General features: G+C 38.1%; 1 protein-coding gene across 2 annotated transcripts; it reads right to left on the bottom strand.

Moving 5' to 3' along the window:
• Window positions 1–1,876: 1,876 nt before the first annotated feature.
• Window positions 1,877–22,499, bottom strand: LOC135074029 (aminopeptidase N). 2 transcript variants are annotated; one of them, XM_063968334.1, is made up of 15 exons: window positions 22,209–22,499; window positions 21,206–21,297; window positions 19,150–19,412; window positions 16,990–17,184; window positions 15,712–15,867; window positions 13,116–13,255; window positions 12,109–12,298; window positions 8,713–8,863; window positions 8,035–8,246; window positions 7,423–7,606; window positions 6,590–6,791; window positions 5,829–6,103; window positions 5,389–5,588; window positions 3,808–4,122; window positions 1,877–3,221 (listed from the first exon to the last, which is right to left on the bottom strand). In XM_063968334.1, exons 2-15 carry the CDS (start codon window positions 21,272–21,274, stop codon window positions 2,954–2,956), a joined length of 2,820 nt encoding a protein of 939 aa, XP_063824404.1. In that variant the 5' UTR covers window positions 21,275–21,297; window positions 22,209–22,499; the 3' UTR covers window positions 1,877–2,953. The 2 variants fall into 2 exon arrangements, with proteins under 2 accessions (XP_063824404.1, XP_063824405.1); XM_063968335.1 differs by lacking the exons at window positions 21,206–21,297; window positions 22,209–22,499 and adding an exon at window positions 19,654–19,715.
• Window positions 22,500–25,386: the final 2,887 nt, after the last annotated feature.

Genomic DNA, 25,386 nt, shown 5'->3' on the forward strand with positions numbered 1-25,386 from the left:
GCAATTCTGAGAATGTTTCTTGATGTTAAATAAATTAATTAAATTATACTTACTTAAGTTTTTTGTTCGATCTATCATCGTTCTTAGTTTTTATTAACTTACTTGCGTTTACAGCGTGCGCTCACAGTGATGATTTTTCGAATTTTTTCCTCAACATACTATGAATGTAGAGTTTGCTTATAAATAATTATTATTACTGACGGGATTGAAGGTACATGGTAGCAATCCCGTCAGTAATAATAATTATGATAGTGACCATGAAAGTTTCAAACAATATATTTGCTTATAAAGTACAAACGTTAGTTTTATGTCCTTTTAAATACCTCTACATCAAAATAGGTTCAGCAGCTTAGAAAAGAGCCTTTGATAAGTGCTTCTGTGCCTAGAAAAAACACAGACACAACTTGTCTCATTAAATACAAATAATGGTGGTTCAAATAAGCTTCAGGAAAACAACAGTCATTGGCCACTGCCTTCAGCCATTAACATAATGGTATACTGGCAATGGTAACACCATTTCATACGTTTTTATCGAAAAAATATTTTCAGATATCTAACCCAAATGCCAAATCACGTATTATTCGGGCCCTATTAGCCATCAATCCGTGATCCGACCCATTTTCTATCTTGAGGCTCGTGCAACTATAATGAGTTAATCATAACCCGTATTAATGGCGTCCTTCTGGTAATGCTCACCCGCCGTGAATTGAGCCCTGAGGGACCCTCGGTAGTGTAGCCATTACGCAGAGGTGTCTAGAGGACAGGTGCCTGCAACGGGACTATTCCCACCTCTCGTTCCCACCGCTGCAACTCCTGTATAGCCAGGATCTACAGCTAGGCAGTGTAGTAGTGTAGTGTAGCTAGGCAGTGCCTACCTGCCTTTTTTGTATGGATGGACAAAACCACAGATCAATCAATTAGGGACTTCCCTATTATCTCTTTTAATGCTAAACAAGACTTATTTCCACGATTTGCTCTTTTGTTTTTTCTCGGCAGGGGTTCAATAGTTGAACATTTTAAATTGAAAGATTGATTGATAGACGATTGGAATAAGCAGGTGTTTCGCGATACCTACTAAGAATAGCGTTCTAGGAGTAGAGTCAACTGAAGTTCCAACTAATGACAGTAGTCCTATCAGATACTAGGTAGGCTTAAGTACTTACATAAAAAGGTACTACTTTTACGTTTATGTTGTATCTGTGTATAAGCACAGTATAAGTTTCTGTACTATCGATTGTGGTACCTACAGGCAGAAATGAATTCTTCCCAAAGTGGTTCCTCATGAAACCAGACACCGCTTAATCAACTTGAGAGCTCATTAGAATCCGAATAACCCGGTTTTTCAATCTCAATACTCCTTGAACACTTGGCTACTCTATCCACGACCTTTCATTACGTTCGGTCGATCGGCATAACACAAATGGAGATTAAAATTGTACATCTGGTGGCACGAGACATCTGTTCGATGCCTAATCCACCGGGGCTTTTACATTTCTTTGGCAACGCGAAAATAATATAGCTACTTACATAACTTTCGGATAATAATTATCTTCAATAAGCCGTGCCGGTCGCTGTTTGCTTAGGTTTCGATTTCAATTGTTATGAGTCAAGTCATTGTAGAATTTTGGTATAATTATGGTAAAATGTAGGTAATTATAAAATAAGCTATCATACACCTAGGTATACCTGAAGCTTCTGAGTATGAATACCAAATGGGGTATACAAAGTGGTATTCACTATCCGGTGTCCTGAGTTCAATTCCCTGTACAAACTAATATGCCAGAGATCCTACTGAAATATTTATTTTGGGTACAGCTCTGATAATGGCTCTGACAAGACTCATGAAATGGCTTGAAACTAAATTAACAAGAATTCATACTTTCATAACTTTATTCCAAAAATTAAAAACATTGACAAGAGTTCAACATTACATAAATATTACCGGTTACATACATATTTACATTACATTTCATTCATTTGTGGCATTATCACGGGTCCCTGTAATTAACTAAAACAATAGCTCATACAAACGGTACGAATCCAAAATATTTGACTAAACAAAGTTCCTTAACTAAATGCGTTCATTATGTAGTAAAGCTTGCCCTAGCATTTTAAGATATTTAAACCATGTATTCACCTGGAAGCATTGTTTTACATGGGTCGGTATCTGTTTGACCTCAATCCGAGAGATAGTGAAGACAAGATGGATTTTACCTACAATAATATACGTAATACGTTACATAGTGATACAATCTCTATAATAGATATTTGATTGCTGAATGCCTGACTAGCAAGCGAAACTAATTGTTTGTAGCTGAAGTTACACATGCTTCCTGACTTCACTTGTCAACGTCGAAAATTATGAAGACATTCTTAAAAATAATAAAATAATAGCTCATTATTTTGTGCGTCCCGTAATACTTACTGCCAGGTAAACACATGGCTTCAACTTATACTAATTAATAGTTTGATCACACACGATGCATTGTAGTTGACAAAAAGTTTATTTGTTTATCTACATCTAGTTCTACCAAACTAATTCACTATTCATAATTACCCTATATTACGCAATTATAGTCATGTTATTTATTTATGTAGAGTGCTTTTTAAATTTTTAATCACGAAGTGAATTAGTAATAATCTCTTTAACATCACTTTTAATATCATATTATGTACCTTATTTATTTAACGTGTAATTGAAATAACGCAAAATATATGTATTAATATTAATTATGTGTATAGTAGTGCTTAGTGTAATACTTTAGTCTTCTTTGTGATGTGTTCTATGTTCTGTCTTCTCTTCTTTTCTATTATGTAGAATGAATTTAAAATTTTATTTTGACTTCTATGACCTTTAATTCATATCTCTACAACTCATTCTTTAACTTTAAAGTTTTGCGTTAAATAAATTACACGATTAACATTATTTAATTTCTACCTACACATCATTCTCTCAATTGTTAATAAACTGGGTATCCTTCACATCTGAGCTGGACAAGTATTCATCCAGCCACTTCTCAATGACCGGCACATTCTCCGCCGACCACTTGGCTTCTTCCCTGATGTTCTTCATGGACCTTTCGATGATGCGTTCAGCTGAACCAAACTCTCCCTGATGGGATACGTACAGGTTGCTGACCATGTCTAAGCCGGCCTGGGTAGTGAATTGGGAGGTGGCTGAGGTGATCAGGTTGTCCCAGAGGTTGGTCCTGCTGGATAATCTGTTTGGAGAAAAACCTTTGCAATTACTTCAGGTCTAGAATCCAGATATTTCAGGTTTCGGAACGGACGGATTTCCAAATTGTGATGCAAGTTTATGCACAAAAGCTTATCTAGATTGTAGAAGACGTCCTACTTAGTTTTATTATAACTTAATGTGTTCATCATTAATGTATGAGATTAATACGATGGCATAAAGCACAAGTGTATTGGTTGACATTGTGATTGATGATGACCTATTACAGCAATAGGTTGATGATAATGATAATAAGTATCAACACCGAAATCATCAATCACAATGTCAACCAATACACTTATGTCCAGCTGTGGGCTGCCACAGCTGGACATAAGCCTACCACAATATGCGCCTTTTACCCTGGTTTCTTCTTCTTCTTTCTTCCTTTTCAGCCAAATGACGTCCACTGCTGGACAAAGGCCTCCCCCAAGGTTTTCCACAATGAACGGTCCTGCGCTGCCCGCATCCAGGCTCTTCCCGGTTACTTAATCCAAATTCTTCTGGCGATTTTTACCGAGCCGTCACTCCACCTAGCTGAAGGAAAATCATTGGACAATTCAAAGAACACTTACTTCTCCTTCAGCACATCCCAGTTGTTGCTTAAGAAGTGGAACAGCGTGGTGTATCCCCTGGACCCACCAGTCAGCATACTGAAGATCAGGAACACATCAGTCTCCGTGAAGTTCCCGTTGCCCTCCAACAAGGTGATGTTCAGAAGCCTGATGATCTTCGTCTCATCATCAGGACAGCCCGCTAGAGTCTTTAAGAGGTAAGTCCTCTCACTCTGCTTTCGGGACGGAGGGAAGTTGATCACCCTCTGTAGACCAAATTCCCATTCTTTCTTGGTGCCCCATTTGAAGACTGGGCAGATGAACTGGTTTGAGATTCTGGAAATTAGGAGAGAGAGAGCTTATTTTCACTTTGCTTAATTTTAGACATTTCGTCCATTACAAGCCAGTTTCCAGTAAATAAGCCACTGCTGTTATAGCAGTTATTAAAAAATAAATATAATTCTTCAGTAGCAGAAAAATCCTAATAACCGGATGTCGTAAAGTCTGTGATTTAAATGGACCCGACATACCCGACGATAAATAAATCCCCAAAAAATAAGTCAACAGAGAAAATCGCTGATACAAATCATAAAGGGGCATCACAGAAAATGGCACAGTCGTAGATCCGCAGGGTATTTTTCGGTTATTATGTCCGTTGAATCCACAAAGGCACATTGGGGTTAATTGAATTAGGTTTTTGTCTGGAGTTGCTACAATGTGCATGCGGCGGGAATGCGGCAAGGATTCGGGCACCTGAGCCCGAATGGCTCTGCTTAATTGAACGATGCAGCGAAAAGCGCCGTATAGGTATTGCTTTGCATGTAACAGTAACTAGACAATTAACATGGTTTTGGTGGGTCAGTCTTCCACTTAGAAAAATGGGAACTCTAGATAGTACAATTCCGCAATGCTCAAAGTTTATTCAGTGAATAACAGGTACGCCGGAGTAACGAATCCAAAATTAAAATATGACAAAGGCTTTTTGAGTACATTTTTCACATACGTTTTAATACATCGCCTCACCAAACCAATATAATATCTACAGCACTTCATTTATAAATCCTATTGCGTTTGTAGAGCCATTTCCTATTCATTTTCCTCTGCTTCGCAAACGCATCTCCTTTGACGCGCCGCTAGTGCAGCAGCTCTATAGGATTTTTTACTCGGACGAATAAACAGTAAATAGGCCACTATACGGAGTTGTTTGGGTTTGAAGTACACGTGTGGTAGATTTTTCAGTCTGTTTTTTTTTTATGGTTTGAGAAATGATACGATGGGACATTAGGAAAAGATTAAAATGATCCAATCATTTAAAAAGAAACAAAGTTGCTTGTACTGAATCTTGGGACATTCCCACAACTGCATAAAATGTAACCAAAAGATTTTACTTATTAATGATTAATGAATAATAATGATTTTACTACGATGTTAAAACTTTAGCACCAAGGAAGACCCTGCAACCAGTTAATACCAAGTTCGTCAAGCGGTAAGATCAGTCTGTATAACTATGATCACAATGAAAACCTGTACTTTTGATACTATTCTTCCAAGTTCATAAGTTATCTAGTCGCTATTCTGTGTCTTTCTTGGTGTTTTACTCACGGGTTCCCTTCATCAGGGTTCTTAGCCTGCATCCACTTGCTGTACTGCTCTTGAGCTTCCCTGATGCAAGGCTTGTAGCCCGCTTGACAGAGGAACGTCTTGGTCATCGAGCGGAGGTTCTTGCGCCAGTTCTCTTCGTCCTCTCGCTCATCCTTGATCAGCTCTTCGTAGAGAGGGCTTAGGAGGATTCTTACGTAGGCCTGGGTGTGGAAAATTATGTCAAAGAAGAATTCTCCAAAGTTTTGCTCATAGGTTACTTGGTAGGTTTTAGATTTTAGGTTAGGTTTGAAAGATCTGTAGGAATAACTAGAGTATGGTGGTACCAATTCCCATTTTACATAGCAAGCCAGGTATCGTAGAGTTGCCTCCAATGCTTCTCTTTTACTCTGAAAGTCTATATATCTGATTAAAAAAAATCACCCAAAAATAAATCTTCTTACCTGGAATTTGCTATGGATACATTCACAGATATGTCTTCCAATGTGATCGATCATTGTAAACACTGGGTCCCACACCAGATGGTTCCTTTCATTCTTCAAGAACAGGGTCATATTGAAGGCAGTAGCGAAGGACAGTTCTCCGGCATACGCCAGGTTCCACGCATCGTGCAGGATCTTCGCCCTGGTTAACTCAGGGATCAGGTGGCGCTTCTCGCCTTGCAGGAATTGGGAGAGGAGGTTCCAGTTTTCGTGGTCGTAGTTTACAGGATATGGAGCTAAAAAGTGATACTTAAATTATAATGTAACTGATCTCGAAACTGGTAAATTAACTAGACAAACCTCTTATCTGTTAAAACTAAAACAGCTCTATAGCACTGTTCCATAAAGAAATATTGTCTCTTTTGTGTTTTCACCACACGAACAGAATTGACAGGATTTGGGGTAAGAGTTTGCTGCTATTTATATTCTAAAGAGCTAATAAAAATGCAAAACAAGACAATGCTCTATCAAACAAATCCTACTTTTCAGATGACTTGAGAAGCTAACATGAAAGTAACAAACCTACAACCAGGTCGAGTTAACTGCGCACCTCGCTAGAAAGCGACTCTTCCTCGCACTCACCCGCACGTCTCCCCGCGTTCGTACCAGAGCGTCGATGTGACGTAACGGCCGCCAGATGCGCAGTTAACTCAACCGGCTTGTTACATTTAAGGAAGTAACATAAACTACAAGTTTTTGAATATTAGCAAAAAAACAATTACCAATCTCCTCCGGATTGATGATGATGAACTGGTCCTTATCAGGCATATCGTTCAAGGTCAGCTCCTTTCTATCCCGCATCCAGACAGCGGGGGTAGCATTGCTGAAGTCTAGTTTGTCCCCGCGAGCGACGACGATGGGCGCCCACCATGACATGCGGCCTGCGTCGGGCACGTCGTGGGGACGTTCGCGGAGGTATACTTTCTAGAGTTGAAGACGAAAGACGACGGAAAATAAGTAAAAGACTTTGACGTAAATAAATATGGTATTGAAAAAATAACCCTACCCAACCCGAAAAGGGTCATTCTAGTGCTCAAATAAAAAAAACTTGGGACTAACCTTTTTTTATGTGACAGGAGGCAATCGAGCAGACGGATCACCTGATGGTAAGTGATTACCGTCGCCCATAGACACATCGACAACTTATAAACTTCTGAAAAATTATATCGCGGTCTCTACTTGGGTTCGATAACCGCACAATACAAACATTGTATACAAGATAATCCCCTTGTAACTATGTGTATTTTGGGTGCTTTCTATGTGTTTAATTTATTATGTAGACATGTAAATAGGTACCTACTCAGATAAGTTTCGTAACTGTTACACATTAATGTACTTATTTTAGCTACTTAGGCTGAGTTGCACCACCTAACTTTGACCGTAACTTTAACGGTAACCGGTGTTTTTTGTATGGACTTTGACAGCTTTTTGACATTTGTCAAAGTTAAAGTAAGATGGTGCAATCCAGCCTTAGACTACTGCACAATTTTTTAAATCTACTTGTATTGACTAGTATAAAAATAGTAATCAATGCGATATCTTTATGAGCCATTACCTGTGTCAAAGTAACCGCTTTTCTCTCGTACTTTCTCTCCGCATTGATTACTGGCAGCCGATCTTTCTCTATCCAGCTGTTGGCGATCGTCTTAATGTTTGAGTCCTTAGGAATCCTGCCGTCGGCGACGGCCGCGGCATTCAGCGCGTTCCAGATGTCGTCCCCGGAGAATGTTTTGAATTTCCTAAAATAATTCCAGTAACGTGGAATATGGGCATCTAAGACACGCCCGAACGAAAATAGCTTTCATAGGAATTAGCGTGGGAAATGGGAAAGACTAATACGGATGACTTGTTTATTACGTTATAGGTAAGTAAGTTATGGTAATTATATTACAGTGGAAATAAATTGCTGCAACCTGTATAGTGCCAGAATGTGACTCAACTTCAGCAGAGCTGCGGCCGAAAAACTTTTTTATATTCTTCTATTTTTGAAACTTTTTATAGTACTTAAAATACTGATTACACTGACGAAATGCTATCCCTTAACCCTTTCTACGAGTATATCTTGTACTAAATATTTTTTTGAAATTGAATACTAAACCGTCTTGTAGCAACTAAAATAACATCTATCAACCTACATTCTAAGTAGATAATTTAGTGCACCTCTTACCTAGACTCAATGAACGTCCTCAATCCCTTCTTGAAGGTCTCCCCTCCAAGGGTAAAGTTGAACATTCGGAAGAGCAGCTCGATCTTAGTGCAAGCAGTCTCTTGCTTCATGCCCGTGATCCGGGAGTGGGGATAGCGTTTGCTGAACTCGTAGTATAGGGAGTAGAGCACCGTCATGGGCCATTTGCCTTCCATCTCCGAGCCATTGTTAATCTGAATGAAATTAAATAAAAAAAATTCAATCATTTTATAAACTCTCCGGCTCAATGCAGTATCCTAAGGTTGAACTGAACAGTCCTCATCCACTCATATGCATGAAACCAAACTCAAGCAAGACATTCTAACGTATCTTCTTCAATAATGTTCGCTACTTAGATAAAAATGTTTCAAGCATTATTCATGAATATAGGCGAATTTTTCAGTGTCATCTTGTAGCTATTTTACAATAGATTGCAATAAAAATGTAGAGTCTGACATTTGTTATATGCTTATCAAATTACTATAATGTACGAGCTGCTCACTGCACATCTTTAGAATTGATAGAAATGATACGAGTACACGACACGCCGTAGCGGTTGATTGTTCACTGATTTGATGGCATGAAAAGTGAAACAATTAGGGTGAAAATGCTGATGGCGCGGAATATACTATACCTATTTCATCAGTCTCTCTTACTTACCTTAAAAGCAGTCTCAGCAGCAAGGTAGCCCACCAGAGCTTTGTTTAGATGAGCGTCGGACCACCAGGCCGGGGTAGCCAGCGCGCCGAGCCACTGGTACGTCACTTCTTGGGCTAGCGGCAGGTAGCCTTTACCGCTCAGGTCGCTCTCCCTGGATAAATTAGATTAATACTAATTTACGAAGAATAGACACTAAGGCTGAGTTGCACCACCTAACTTTAACGGTAACTATGACGATAACCGGTGCTTTTTGTATGGAGTTTGACAGTTTTTTGACGTTTGTTAAAGTCAAAATAAGATGGTGCAACCCAGCTTTATTCGGCAAGACCTGGAGCGAGATCAAACGCGAAGCTCAAGACCGAACGCGATGGAGGACTGTTGTAGACGCCCAATGACCCATCTAGGGGACATAGGACCTTAAGTCAAGTAAGTCAAGACACTAGATCAAACAGATTCATTTAGATTTTAGATTATTTTACCGACTTCAAAAAAGGAGGAGGTGCTACACGCTTGAGTGGCACCTGTGCTAGCGCGGTACATTTGATTGATACTAATTTAACAATTGCATAGACACTAGAACAGATTAATTTCGATTATTTAACCGACTTCAAAAAAAGAAGGAGGTACTACATTCCATTGTATGAGTGTTTTAATAGTCTTAAAAAGGTTCTTAATATCTAATAGTAAAACTTACATACTGCAATTTACTCGTAAAGTTTTATTGCAATGCTTTATGAAAGTCAAGAATATGCAAATGTATATTACCAACTGCACACAAAACTATGCTAATGTAAACGATTGTGTATTTCGTTTTAGCTACAAAGAGATTATTTGAAAGCATGTGGCGAGGAAAAATTAAACCAAACAGTTATTAAAACTTTTATATCGTCGTGAAAAACATTCTGCCTTTGTGAAAATTCAGTCGGAGTGGAGGAAAAGAAAAAAGATGTCGACACAAGCAAGAAGCTTCGTTTTAACTACTGAGGATTTTCCTTGACTGTGAATAATTCTTAATATAATAGTAAATTATATCCATGTATGAAAGAAGATTTTATACCCATTTTATCATAAAAAATTGAGTTTCGGAGTTATAAAGATCGAGAATATTATATTGATTAAGTCAAAGTCAAAGTCAAAATTTCTTTATTTGTTTGGACTAATAAATAGTTCTTACAAATCGTCATTTTGCTCTTAAGGAGCCTCTACATGTCTCATAATCTTTTCAATTATCTTTTCAATTATTTTCGATTATCTTTTAAATTCTTATTCTTGTCTCCGAGTCTCCGAGGAATACTTTAAATATTCATTGTAGTTATCTAGTGTTTTAAAAATACACAAATCAACTAACAAATCAGTCAACAAAGTACGCGATATAATACACACAGTGCCATCTATCGTGTAGATATTCCACAAAGCACCGCCCTCTTTGACTTCGCAGTAATGTTCTATTGAAATAACAGATGGTGCTGTGCGTACTTACATCGCGATTGCATTTGAATTTTCTCTATCAAGTAATACCTTAGATTTACGTTGCATATTCTAATATCTGTAAGCTGTTGCTTGACAACATAATTTTTGGAAGAGTTCGCATTTATACATTGAATGGTATAACTGCGAACTTTATTTCGGCAATATCACAAAAGCTTCATATTTTCTGCCTAATCTTAGTTAATTATCTTACACAATATGTTACCTATGGGATAAGCAGTTGAACATTTAACTGGCTTATTTTAGTTTTTCAAGTTAAAATATTTAGTTGATGGCGCATAGAACTCTATTTTTAATACATATACGAGTCTTGATATATGATTGCTATTTTGATGCAAAATGTTACCAAGACGAATCATAATGTATGGCTCCGCTCTGTGAAAATGTTATCAGATGTCATGTAGAGACAAGCTATAACGAAAATTGATCGAATATTTGAAGTTCGTGTTCAATTGTTGCTGTATTTCCACTTAACTTTAGGTATGTCTGGCTTTGTTTTCTATAGTTTAGGAACATAAAGGAATAGTTTTAAAACCGTTTTGTATTTATAGCTTCGTGCTATCAGCCTAATATAGGGGTACTGCCAACCTTGTCTATTATCCAGAAGCGTTAGGGCACACTATCGGGCGAGCCTTGAACTCTCTTACATTTTACATAGATAAGTTCTAACTTCACTGATAATAGTGTTGTCCAACTAACGATAGTTTTCTACAACTGTAGAACATCGATTCTTTCAGTTCTAAAATTACAGTTTTGTAAATGTGAGAAAATTATTGATGATAGTCGAAATTTTGTGATTGAACTATTGCCCAAATCGATGTAGAGATTAGTAATAATACTTACTCATATTATGAAATCGGAAGAGAAATGATGTTATTTGAAAAAAGAAAATTATATCGATATTTGACTATTCTAATATTACTGAAACGATAAGCCTAGTCTTACGAATTACAAAGGTCGAGACGAGAATTATTAGACGGAACAAATTGCTAGATAATGTGATCTGATAGATAGAAAATACAAAAGTGACTTTGCGCTGAAGGCAGGAATAAAATTGAAATATTAAAGTAGTTAGTTGTATTTCTTCTGCTTTCAGTGGGAAAAATGGCGGTGAGTTCATATTTCTACGAAGTTAATACTATTGGAGGTTACTTCAAAGAAATTATTGGAGCGTGGGATGTTTACCCACAAGGTGGACCGACAACCTCGTAAAGATAGCAGGAAGACGAAGAAGAAGCTAGATGTCGGGCGCTATCAACCGGTCAATATGGAAACTATTGGCCTATGTTCAGCAGTGGACATCCTGTAACTGATTGATGAAGATGTGGTGTATGTATCACGTTTTAATTGATTTCGTCTATGATAAATAACTTCTATGTTTAGAATACTTACTTGAACACAATCAGCATCCAGTTGTCAGCCGGCTTCACATCCTGGTAGTTGGGTAGGGCCACTATGTCCACTGGCCAGAGACTGGCAATCTGGTCGAAGACACACCTTCTCCTTAACGTCTTCTAGAGTTTGCAGGTATTCTCAAGTACTTACTTGAACACAATCAGTCCCCAGTTGTCAGCCGGCTTCACACCCTGGTTATTGGGTAAGGCCACTATGTCCACTGGCCAGAGACTGGCAATCTGGTCGAAGACACACCTTTTTTAACGCCTTCTAGAGTGTGCAGTGCAGGTATTCTCAAGTACTTACTTGAATACAATCAGTCCCCAGTTGTCAGCTGGCTTCACGCCCTGGTAGTTGGGTAGCGCCACCATATCTAGCTTTCTCAGCGGCAATGGGAACCGCCAGAGGCTGGCGAACACGCCGAAAACCAGAGACACTTTCTCGTTGACATCTTCTAGAGCTTGCTGGTATTCTAGACGACCCCACCACTCCCAACGCTGTTCCAGTACTTACTTGAATACAATCAGTCCCCAGTTGTCAGCTGGCTTCACGCCCTGGTAGTTGGGTAAGGCCACTATGTCCAGCTGTTTTAGTGGCAGTGGGACCCGCCAGAGGGTGGCGATCTCGCCGAAAACCAGCGACACCTTCTCATTAACGCCTTCTAGAGCTTGCAGGTATTCTGGGCGCCCCCACACGCGGATTTCTAAAAGATAGCAGTTCGTTAAATTTTTGCTCTTTGCTGTTGTATTTTCTAAGGTAAAATCCCTCATGTTTAGAATAATTCACTTTGGTGGCCATTTAATGCAGGTTCAGATTTATTGCAATGTAGATGATTAAAATGCTGCACAAGTAAAAGTTAACAGTTTTTTTTCTGAACTTACTGCTCAAAATGTTTTGAGGCTTAAGCACGACACAAAACATACCTATTTATTCATGTTGTTTATCAATTAATTGTCTTTATCAATCTCTAATCTTATTTATACCGGTCAAACAACAGTAGGCCTATCAATACTAGGTCGTATCCGAGAAAATTGTAGAAACGACTGCGACCATCTCCCAAGTGTAAGACGAAGTCTGCCGCGAATGGTCGGAGAAATGAAGGCATTTGTCAAAGCGCCTATTCCCGAGGAATGCTTTTGTTGAACTGCTAAATTAAACTTAATGGACTTTTAGAGATTAATATTTCACTGTTAGTATCATGGACTCCAAATTCCATTCTCTCTAGTACGTCTTACCACGTCAGAAAGTTGTTTAATTTAGGAGTTAATTACCTATTTGTCTAGATCAGAGGTGGAATTGTGTAAAGCAATCGTTATCATTTGACAGTTCATAACGTTCGATTATTCTGTCAAACGCTTTTTATAAGACTTTATCGCCCGTTATGAACTGTCAAATGATTACGATTGCTATACACAATTCCACCTCAGTATTTGTATCTGGAAACTTCTACGTTCAAACGTGTTCAAACCTTATTTTAATATCTATGGTAAAATCAACGCTTTACTGTAAGCTGGACTTACCCAAATCATTTCCATAATCGTCCTTGTAATGGGTGACATTGCCAAGCTGCTTGAGGTCTGCGATGACCAGGCCAAGCGTGAAGGTGGACATGGGAGGCGTCCTCTCAAAGTGATCCCATACCGCATTTGGCTCGCCGGTTCTAGATACAAAAGTATAAATAATGTACTATCGCTTGCAGACGATCCTTAATTTCGATTTCCTCCTAAGTTCTTCTGAAATATTTCGTAGTGGGTCTAATGATAGTAAACAAACTGGGACAAACTTGACCTGACCCAACCAGAAGGCATGGACCGATGGCACGATAATAATATCAAACAATACAAACAATAGTAAATGTGTGTGTATGTAAATAAATAAATAAATATCATAATAGAAGGTATTACTATGCCGATGGGGACGAGATATGAGAACATTCCCATTAGCATACTCGTATCATACTCGTACTATAGAGTTTTGTAGCAAAATTGCACTCATAACGACTCTAAGATACCTTATATTGTTAAGTTTTATTACAGTCGAGGTTTTTGTCTTTACCAACATTTATGTATATTTCAAAACTAGCTTCTGCCTCATCTGCGCGGATTTCAGTATGTTACCTACAGAAACCTTTCAAAATGAGTTTTCCGTAATATCGCTTACATGAAGTTATGGGTCCCTCATTATAAACTTTCATGCCCTATTTCATGCGAGTCCTGCTAAAATTCATCGACATTTGTTTGGTGGTTTAGGGATGAGAGCTATACCTATCGACCGACAGATAGATAAACTTTTATACACTCGACATCAAATAAATCGCACCTCCCGCGACAAGCACATGCATCCCCACTTCACACCAATATTGGCACCATTTAAAAGCCTAGTTCTACACTTCATTTCATTAAAGGAAAGGTTTTTACCCCAAAAATGTGTCTTTAGAAGGATCCAGAGTCACTTCTTCAAAAAATAGGTTGTCACGCTTGAGCCAACTTGTATGACCATAAAACTGTAAAGTTGGGATTAACGCTATCCATCTGTTAAAGAGGACACGTGTAATCATTATTTGGTTTTATAACCATAAAATTTGGTCTAATTGATCCCAGAGGTCAGCCCAAAGTGAGGTCTTTTTTCAAGTCACATTTATGGTATATGTTAATCATTTATTATTAAATTAAATGTGTTTTTCTTTAAAGATATTTATTGGGCTTTCAAATAACACCAATATTGTTGGGGCACCATGATTGTGTCAGAAGAAAATCTTAAAAGTTTGCGTCGCGGAAGGTGCGGTTTATTTGATGTTGAGTGTATTTCCTAACATAAATGAAATTATTCAGCCCCACTAATAATAACAGTTTTAACTCCCAAGTCCCACTTAAATGTAGAGTCATAAATATTAATTCTTGAATCTGACTAATACCTTTTGTTCACAAAACCTTTCAGTTGACTTTCATAAGACTCAAGTCTCTATTGAATAGCTAGGTCAATTTAATTTAACCAATAAATCACAAGTAACAACTTCACTAAGTACCTGCCGAAGGAACATAATTCCTTGCCCTTTATTTAGCTTATAAATTGAAGTGAAGTATCACTTTTGTTAATTAATGAAAATCAACAAGGACTTTCTGAGGCCCGTTAGACCTCTGATATTTGTTTAGAAAATCTATTTGATTTACGAAAACTGATAGGCACTCGTCTCAAAATGAAAGAGAAGAACCTTAAAACGTCTAAGAAAATTATAGAAAAATGAGATTTTAATTTTTTCTATTCTCTTGTTTTCCACCCCAATTGACATCCTAAAAACATTACCCTTCCACCCAACTACAGTCGGGTAAACAATTATCCAGCGCCTCGTGCCAAAGACTTAAAAATCTTTTCTCGTTCCTCGCCACCAAAAGCATTATTGTCACGCAGACTCTGTAACGTGATTCGACCACTGAGCAAGTTACTTTATAAAATGTAAAAAAACTTTTAGTGAAAAACAACCGCCTAGGCCGAGAATTCTCGAGAGACTTCAAGTAATTACGTTACAGAAAAGAGGGCGAGGAGATTCCGTGCTTACAAATAGGCGTTGTAGGCTGTTTATCGAATAGCCCAATGAATGTTTGATAGCGCCTCTTTTGTCTTAAAATAGTTTACTTTTTCTCCCAAAAATAAGTGGTAACATTTGTTTTGCCATTTCGTCAATAGAGCCATCTGAAAGCTTCAAACATAGTCCGAGTAGAGTCCAGCTAAGGTACAATGTCAGATATTAACAAGCCACCCAAAGTTCAGGCTAAATGGAGCTATTCCCACCTCGTATTCCCACTTCTGAAACTCCTGTGTAGCCAGAATCTACAGCTTGACTGCCAATTAAAACCCAAACACTGATGACCAATTTTGAGACATCCATGGGAAAGTCGAACTATCATTGGGCTTGCAACAAAATTAAAAGGGAATTAAATGCTTAGGGATAATAAAGGTAGCAGGAAGGCGCTGAATGCAAGCCGCTGCTAATCGGTCATTATGGAAATCATTGGGGGAGACATTATGTTCAGCAGTGGACGTCTTATGACTTAAGTAACGATGATGTTAAAAAAAAATGCTTAGGATTTCCATTCCAAACAAAAGAAGTCTACTCACATATCCTCTGTCCTAGCCACCGGCATGTTGCTCAGTGCGATCATAGTCCTCGGCCGGACCACGCTCAGGTCGAACGGCGTCTTATACCCTGGCTCGTCGAAGCAGGGGAACATTCTCCTGGCGTTGTTGGGACGCAGCTGCGTTGCCGCCACCATCCTACAAAAATGTATTACTTTTATTAAAAGGTATTTAAAATATCTTACTCGTATTTATCTTTGAGGTTAGCTACACCAGCTGAGTTATCTTAGATCCTAAACATTTCGATCCACCGGAGAATCGAACACAGAACTAAAGACACATTCAAAAATCATGTTCGAGGTGTTTTCTTGATAAAATCGTATTAAGTTTGTTTAAGAAATAATCTTAATCTGCTCTTTTTACTTGAATGATAAAATGACAAAATGAAAAAGGTAATCGGATGAAAAGAGGCTTACCTAAGATTCGTATTATGTTGGTCATTATTAACGAACGATAAGGGTAGTATTTAGCGTTGAAATAAATCGTAAGCCTATGACATGCTCAGTTCATAAATCTCTCCCAGCCCATTACAAAAAGATAAAGAGCCTCGAATTTTATTGCCAAGAAAATGTAGGTAAGGGTTTTTACCTTTGAATTGGTATAGCTATAAGTTTCTAGGGGCTTGAGCAATCCCAAGCATTTCAACCCTACTCTGCGAAAATATTTCGCATTACGTAATTTCGGCTCTACCTGTCTCATTCACTCGCCTTAGGTCCGTAAGGAAAAGCGAGATATAGAGCTAATAATGCGGATATAGTATAGCAGAATAGCACCCCTAGAAGAATTCAAGATTCGAACTACATTTTTGTTGAGTGAATTCGTATCGCCTCGTAAAATATTCAAGGGATTCCCGATTCCTCTACCACCACAGAATACTTAAAATAGTAAGCGATTCCCGATAATTTTACAGCTTACAACTTCAAGTACCTACTTAGATACAGAAATTAATACATTTTATTAAAGGTTTCATAATGTTACAGCTATGAGAGACTGAGTTGAGAGAGGCTTATTTTCAGCAGTGGAAATCTTGTAGCTAAAATAACGATTGATGTAGGGAAAGTATCAGTACTTAGGTGAAGACATTACTTTTAATTACCGCTTACAATTTTTAATCCAGTTAGTGCGAGGAAAAATACGGGTTTTACCCAAGTCAGACATACATATTTTAGATGATAATACAATTTTTATGGTACTGTCTCACTAAGTCCATTTATTCTTTCTTGCTTGCCACTCTTGGACAATGGATGCTTCTATGCTTACCTCTCAACCTCCTGTTCCGTGGTGTACGTAGTCTTGAAGAACGCCTCAGTGGACCCAGTCTCCAGGTTCCCGTTGAAGCTGATGAGCAGGTGGCCTATAGACGACGCCGGCACCGACTTCTCTAAGTATATCGTCAGTAATGGCTTCTTCAGGTCTGGCACCACTTTCCTGACTGAAATCTTCTGGAGGTCCCTGCTGTAGATCAACATAGGTAAGAATGAGTACAAGACCACTATAATAGTATCAAATCACAGAGTACCTAGTTGTTAAGGCCGATTTGCACTACTTAACCGTAACTATAACGATAACCGGTGTTTTTTATGGAGTTTGTTAGATTGTTGACGTTTGTTAAAGTTAAAGTAAGATGGTGCAGCCCAGCCTAAGTGTTCTAACATCAGTAAGTTACTTTTATAGCAATTTACAATTTCTCATAGGGGCCGTCCATAAATTACGTCATCGATTTTTTCAGATTTTAGACCCCCCCCCCCCCTACAATCATCCTAGCGTCATTTCTTAATGACCCCCCCCCCCCCTTCTCCCAAAATTGACGTCATTACCAGTTTGACAAAATTAAAACACTTGTAGAATCACCTTTTATTTTTTTTTTAATAGATAGAGTGATTCTTAAGGAAGGTTTATATGTATAATACACGTAAGTACCACGGGCGAAGCCGGGGCGGGCAGCTAGTATTATATGTAATCAGTAGCGGCGGAAGGGGGGGGGGGGGGGGCGGAGGGGGGGGGGCGATGGGGGCGGTCCGCCCCGGGTGCCAAGCATCAGGGGGTGACACAAGTCGCGCAGATTAGTACTCCCTGGCACATCTGCATGGCAAATCTGCGGTCTTTTTTTTTTTTTTTTTTTTTTTTTTTTTTTTTTTATGTGATAGGAGGCAAACGAGCAGATGTATGTCATGATACGGGGGGGGTGGGGGGGTGCGATTGTCTTTCAATCGGTAGGAAACCCCAAAAATCCTGGGGGGGGTACCAGGGGGTGCCATAGGACTTGTGACGGGGGGGGGGGGGGGGGGGGTGATCGCCCCGGGTGCCAACCTAGGTGTGCTGGAAGAAATTTCTTTTTAGAAATAATCTTTTTGTAGGTGAACAATAAACTATAAATAAATAAATAAGAATGACGTCAATTTCGAAACACCCCCCCCCCCCCTATCTATCATTTACCGTCATCCGCAGACCAACCCCCCCCCCCCCCCTAATTTAGAATGACGTAATATATGGACGGCCCCATAGCCATTATTACAAAATGGAGTACCTATTATGTATGCCGTTAATTAAAAATAGCGATGTGTTTGAATAGAGTCATAACAGCAACATTTAATACCGTCCTATTTTAGATGGTAGAACCAACCCTAATATTGAAACCCAAAATACAGCTATATGTATTTTAAATACCCAATGTCGCATTTTCAAAATGCCAAAATGTATTGTTTCATTTCTTAATAGGTACAGTTACAGTCCATAGAATATTTAGGAAAAATACAGCTGTAAATCACTTTCATCAATATGAACAACAAAATAAGCTGCAAAAACACGACGTTGTGTGAATAATAATGAACCGATCAAATTCACGGAAACACCAGGCTCGAGTGAGGTAATAAAGTGAAATATTTTTAATTCTGAAAACCGTTTTTCATCTAGCGAATCTCGAAGCGGGTCGAATCGTTGACTCATTCCGTCGAGATTGTTCACGTTGTTCGAATAATCCAATTCATACTGCTTTGGAGCCACCTTATCGGGTAGTTATAATTAGAAGTCGTACGCATTCCTTTGTATTTCATTTGGATTTAAATTAAAATTAATTACTTTGAAAGAAAATTAAGCTTTTAGCAGATGCAGTAAAGGTTTGACATGTTTTACATACATAAATAGAGATCCCACGAATCATAAGATAATTAATAAATAAATATCTTTTAATATAATTGCTTACTTTGGGGCTAGATGGCGCTGTGTGAGATTGTCCAAAGATATTTATTTATTATTATTATTATGATTATAAGATACCTCACTAATCTAGTCATACCCTTAGACAAATTACGTGTTATGTATCGGGATTTATTTTTACAATAGTTTTTATGTCATTCATCATTATGTACACACGTGAGTGTAATTTTCTTATACACATGAGAATCAGTCTAAATTACTTACGAATTAGCCGGAATATGAGCCTTAACTTCAGTTTCAGTGATTTCTAAATCGTGTCCACTATGAATGTTGATTTCGTCTGAATCCTTCAGCCAGGTGATGTTGATGCTGACATGGCCTTTGAACAGGCCATCTTCTAGGTACGGTTCGAGCTCTAAGCGGTAGCCAGTTGGCATCACAGTCTTTTCCAGACGCGTTTCCATGGTCAGGCCATGGTTGTTGTTTAGGTCGATGCTTCTCGCTCTGATGATGTGGTTTGCTGACACCTGGGAATAAACATTGGAAAATACAATTTCATTTCCAAACAGCGTTGTTATCTGTTGTCAATAAACTGAGTCAGAGTTATGTTGATAGCTATACATGTCGTCCACGAAAATCATGGCTGTATGGCTAACTTTATCATACAGGCAGGGGCTACACTCTACTGTTGTATGGTTGCATCTTATGTAGATTAAAATAGCTGTTGTTTCGAAACCACATGTATAGTCTGATGTACAGTTAGCACACATAACAACGCTGATAATAAACATAGACTCCTCTCCCGACCCTCATTCGGTTCTAGATCGACTTATTATGACGTCACAACCTGTCAAGCCGCAGCCATTTGTTAAAGATTAGGATGTGATCGTCAATTGTCACGTAACCTTGAAAGCTGATAAAATTCTAGGGCTGTTTAATCTGGTACGATCTGCCGCAATCGACTTGTCCAACCACAGTTAGAATATTAGATTTAAAAGTAATTTTGTAAATAATTTTCACATTTGAAGGTGGACTTTCCTGCTTGGGGTTTTTCCATCCTAGCACTATAAAAAAGATTGATACGGCTACATGTTTATAAAAACAAACCACCTTTGTTATGACGGCAGCATTAACATTGCGATAGCAATTGAAATAGTACAACGGTGTACCCCAACACGGCAAATGTTGCTCTACATTTATTTTGTTAGGGCACAATAGTTGTTAATAACCATTTTGATGTTTATAATGAGCATAGTTATCGTCTTCAAATATTGTAACTTGTCTTAATTCTTTGATACAAAATTACACCCAAATTCTCAGCAAAATGTGAATCCTAAATGTAAAAAGCGCTTATTGAGTTATTCTTTGGAAGGTAACTACCATTTATGTACTGCGTATGTTTCAAAAACCCTATTGTGGTACCTATTGTGCCCCAAATAGCCCATTGCCTCAAAATAAGTGCCTCCATTAAATGACGCTGAGATCCGGTGGCACTCCAGATAGGGTTGCCTCGTTAAGGTATTTTGTAGAAAAATGGATGAAAAGTGACACCCATTAGATGAAAGATTCGTCCTTGCAAAGGGCGAACTAAAGCGACGTTGAACGAAAAAACTTTTACTTAAGAACAAGACTATGGAAGACAAGATGTTGATGATCTGAGAAACCACGTTAGTAGTAGATGCCGGTTAGCAATGAATTGAAAAAGGAGAACTCATTGCATAACTAATTTCTGTTGGTAGCAATAGAAACTAACTCGACCTGTACCCTCTACTCTTTCTATCTGACTCTACTTTGTAACTTTAATGAGCCACGAATATAAACTAATAAAAAGTCATTAGTCGTACATCGTACTTGAAAAAAGCATGCAAAAACAGTGGAATACAAGCAATGATAATGTACCTATCACAAAAAAATTATTTTAACGAAAGACCGTGGGTATCCTCCTCCTCCACCTGGCAAACTTATTATGATGCAAAGCTCTAGGAAATATCAATCCTATATTTGTGGCAAACAAAGAAGCAGCGAAGTCAAATGACAACGAAGTGATTTCGTTCGTTCGTTTCAGCCAAATGACGTCCACAGCTGGACAAAGGCCTCCCCCAAGGTTTTCCATAGTGAACGGCAGGACCGCTGTCCGTATCCAGGCTCTTCCCGCGACCTTTACCAGATCGTCGGTCCACCTAGTAGGAGGCCTGCCCACTCTACGTCTTCCAGCCCGTGGTCGCCACTCGAGAACTTTCCTGCCCCGACGGCCGATTTCAGTGATTTGAAGTACTGAAAAAATGTAAAAATCCCATGGACAGCCCTAGGGATAACAAACCTTATCCGGCGGCAGGCAGTGCGCCACACAGAGGCACAGGCCCGCGGTCACGACGCCCCACACAAACATCCTGTCCTCAGCGCTCCTTTGATCTGCACAAACGCGTCACGGTTTATTTACATTCGTCTTTTCATAAAAACCATAGGAAAAAACGGCACAATCTCATTTTGAAAACCAAGAGCTTTTTATTTTTTTGTCAATTTGTTATAAAAAAATCGAGGTCTGTAAAAATAGTTGAGCGGGAATACCCGCTAAAGAAACAAAAACAGCACAAAAGTGTGCAGGAATAGTTACGGACCAAATTAAATAAGAAATAGATATTACTAGTTCAGGTAACTAACATGTTTTACGAGAATATAATTACTTATTATCTTTGCTAATGTGATACCTAAGTAAAGATTGTTGTCTACTTATCTGAGAGTGATATTCGATTTTGTTAGATCTAATAATGATAGCTCCACTGCTATATTGATTCTCAGGTGATAAATGCAATAATGATTAATGATAGTAGTAGTAGCGTTGTTTAAATCAGTCTTATAAAAACAAGCTCAGTATGTTTAAGTGCGCATGTAGCAACAGGTATTAACACCTATGTACCACGTGGAATGTAAATAATGACCTATTCTATAGATGTATGATTATCACGACATAAATCGCACATAGATAACTTTAAACGGTTTTTGTAGCTGTTAAACATTTGCAGAACTGTATATTTGTAGGGGTGAAAGTTAACAGCGGGAATAATCCTATTTTAGGAAAATTCTGATAATTCGATTTTTAAAACTCAGGTCAACTTATCCCGGTCATAACATCTTACGCTTAGATGGTTTAGTAGTGGTCACGCTAAAGAACTGCAGAGTTGCAAGGGTGAAACTAATAATTCGAAAATCCCATTTCAGGAAAATCTCATCAATTCCGAAGATGATTGACAACAGTTAAGTGCAGGAAAACCTGCCTATAATGAGGGAAATATAAATATTGGGCAAAATAAGATGAAACTCACCTGCAGATGTCCGCCTGACGCGAACTTGAGAGAGACTGGGAGCGCGCGCGCAAAGGACCCCTCTCAATTGCCAGGATATGCCTCGTTTGCAATGACGACACTCCGATTGTGTTCCCTCGTTAATAGTATTTACTAGTGGGCACGACGATTTCGGAGGCACTGGTTAGGGAACAATAAATAGGTACCTATGCGAAATAACTTCTGTGAACTCAGAACTAGGTCTTCTGAAGGTCGTTTGGGTGGAATGATGTCATTTATATCAGCCAACACTCGTCCTGAAAAACAATACAGCTCTGGGAATCTGGGATTGCTTTCTGACGTGGCCTGTTGTTATCAAGTTTGCATGGATACTCACGATAAAAATTATGTAGGTAGGTGTCCTACCAGACAACTAGTGAATCAAATTGCGTCATATTGCTCAGCATTTGGATATAATAAGGATGATACAGCTAGTCAATATCTGACCTACAGGTCAAATATCTAATATTATATGAATGAAATTGACAAATTATACATAATATAATATTTTTCGTAGCTACGGTGCTACGAACCAGTTCCTTCGGCTTCAGCATAACTAAACTGACCTACAGAAGATCTAACTGTATTAGGTACCTATTTCATCCACATTCCACATATAGGACATACTTCCACAAAAAACAATTTTAAGCAGAAAGAAAAATATCATAAATAAGATTATAAGAACATATCTTTCAAAAACACGTGCAGTGAAACCCTTCGTCATTCCAATGGCCCATAAACACACGTCATAATAATGCAAAACAACACCCAATAAATGCCAATCCAATACGAAAACGGAATAAAACCGTATCGTAGCTCGTTTTATTGGTTTAAGTTTTGGTACTCATTTAAGGTTCTATTCTATGGCTATATCAATAAATCTGAGTTCAATCACCGTATTATTTTATACGCATTTTTCCTGAAGAAAACCTAAACCCTACTTAGCTGTTCACAACAGAAAAGAGTTAGCGAAACGCTTTGTTCGAGCTAGTGGGATGTCGATAACATAAGGATGGCACTATCGAGCGTCTAGTTCCGGCAAGGTGGAAGATTCCCTTTTTTCAGCAATAGATTCAGCGTTTGAAACTTGTGTTGATACCTAATTACGAATGTCAGGATATCAATGTGACTCACACCCTGAAATTAGTATTTCCTAGAGTGAAATATGGTCATCAGATAAGAAAATCCAGTTTAAAGTTAATCCCAAAATTAGTGTCCATTCAAGATTATGCCCATATAATTTTAATAATATTTGCTGACCGCTTTTTCCGGCACTTTTAATTTGATTAGCAGCTATAAAATAATAAAGCGCACTTATGTTTATGATGCTCTAATCATGGTGTGCCTGATGATATCACGTTGTTTCCTTTCTTACTCATTATCATTAGAGATGTGCTCACTAGTAATGACCAGTATAATGAACTTGACCTCAGAGGAATGACGCATCAGTTAAAAATCGGTTCTCTTCAAGGTCAGTCCCTGGTAGGGTTGCCATCTGCCTAGTGTTTCCCGAACTGTTCCCACTGTAAACGGTCATACGGGAAGGAATTTTCGGTATCTAAGAATTGGGATAATCTTTTGGTAAATTTTGATGAAAAGACTAACTGAAAATGATCATGAATAGTTTTAAGATAAGTTGCATGTAACACAATTTGTAAATAAATAAAAAAACTTTTAAATTTTGCAATTTCAGTAGATTTTTTTGGAAACATTGTCCGGCTAGTATATTTTCAGTATTGGTAGCCCTATCTGGATAATGTTTACTACAAATGGAAGCTAAAGTTGACAATTTAATACCAAGGTGAAGGCAATTTCTAACGCGTTAAGTGTAATGTTACAAAACGGAGATAATTCTCATAATGATATGCACTGAAATTGCAATACTGCTATTTTGTACGTAGTCGAAGGTTTCTTTTAATGTCTGACTAATAAAGACTTGGATGGAAAATCATTTGAACTATTCGAATCGATAAGTACCTGCCTACCTACTATGAATTTCACAGAGTTGAATATTTCATATACGAGTAAGTATACTTCGTTTTTAAAGACCATCCTTAATTTAGGCTAGATTATCAATTTGCTATATGATTTACTAACCGCTGTTAGAACTGTGAAGCTGGACTAACTGATGGTCCAGCTCCAGTTAGACGGTTCGATTCCTAGTTGAGACAAAGTGTTGAAAATATTTACGTCTGGTTTTTCAGACATGTACATCGTTTTCATGATGGATTTGAAACATGACTCCACACTTCAAATGACTATTAACGGTTTCTGTCTTTGAGTCTAGGTAAATTAATACCTACTTCTATGTCATTTCATAATACGGATCTTAATGTGAAGCGCAATGATATCCTACTTACATGCGTTAGGGTTATTTCCCTTTGTTGAAAACAAATGGCATTTACAGAAACAGCACATCAGACTATACATTTTAGTTGCAAAATAGCCCCTATTAGAACTGTATAAGATGCCACACTGTTTACCTTGATATGCCGTTGTTTATCACAAACCTCGCCACAAATGCATCTCCTTGTGCAAGAATTAATCCGCTGCAAGGTTGAGTAGTTAATGAGCCAGTGGAGATTGCAACCATCCTGACGGTGCCGAGTCGGTTCCTGTCTGTGTCTGGAATCAAATGTCATTAAACGACACTGGTAAGTGCTGCTCTTTTATTTGTTCTTAAGGCCTATACTTAATAGAACTAATAACTATATCTAAGTTCATTGGTTTCTAAGGATGTTTCTGTCCGGTTAAAAGTTGTTTCAGGAATACGAAACCCTTAGATATTAAGTTTTTATAAGAACACTTCGTCATAAATCCTATTTCTACAATGGCTAAGTTTGGAGCTATTTGAACATTGAAGCTGTAAAAATCCTGAAAAATTCTGAAAATTATTTAATTTTTACTTACCTTTTCATTTGAAAAGGTAAGTCATAGTTCTAGCTTTGTTTGTTTTGTTAACTGAACTGACGTAACAACGTAGTGAAGCGAACTCGAATTGTGATCATGTTTTATGTTATTTTCAAGATTACTGATGGTGTCCATCCATCCAGAATAGGTATGCTCTGTACGTTTTTACTGTTATCAACACTGCGAATTATTTTTACGATACTAAAACATAAAATAAGTATAAAAACATGCTTCGAGTTAACCGTCATCA

Source organism: Ostrinia nubilalis, chromosome 8 (assembly GCF_963855985.1).
Source record: "Ostrinia nubilalis chromosome 8, ilOstNubi1.1, whole genome shotgun sequence".
Taxonomy (NCBI): domain Eukaryota; kingdom Metazoa; phylum Arthropoda; class Insecta; order Lepidoptera; family Crambidae; genus Ostrinia; species Ostrinia nubilalis.

Coding starts and splice junctions, on each gene's coding strand:
- LOC135074029 (XM_063968334.1), bottom strand. CDS start 21,274: ATGTTTGTGTGGGGCGTCGTGACCGCGGGCCTGTGCCTCTGTGTGGCG. Junction 8,864..12,108: donor TGGGGACTGATTGTATTCAA/GTAAGTACTGGA, acceptor TAATTTATCCAG/GGAGAGCGACCTGAGCGGTA. Junction 3,222..3,807: donor TGGGATGTGCTGAAGGAGAA/GTAAGTGTTCTT, acceptor TTCTCCAAACAG/ATTATCCAGCAGGACCAACC.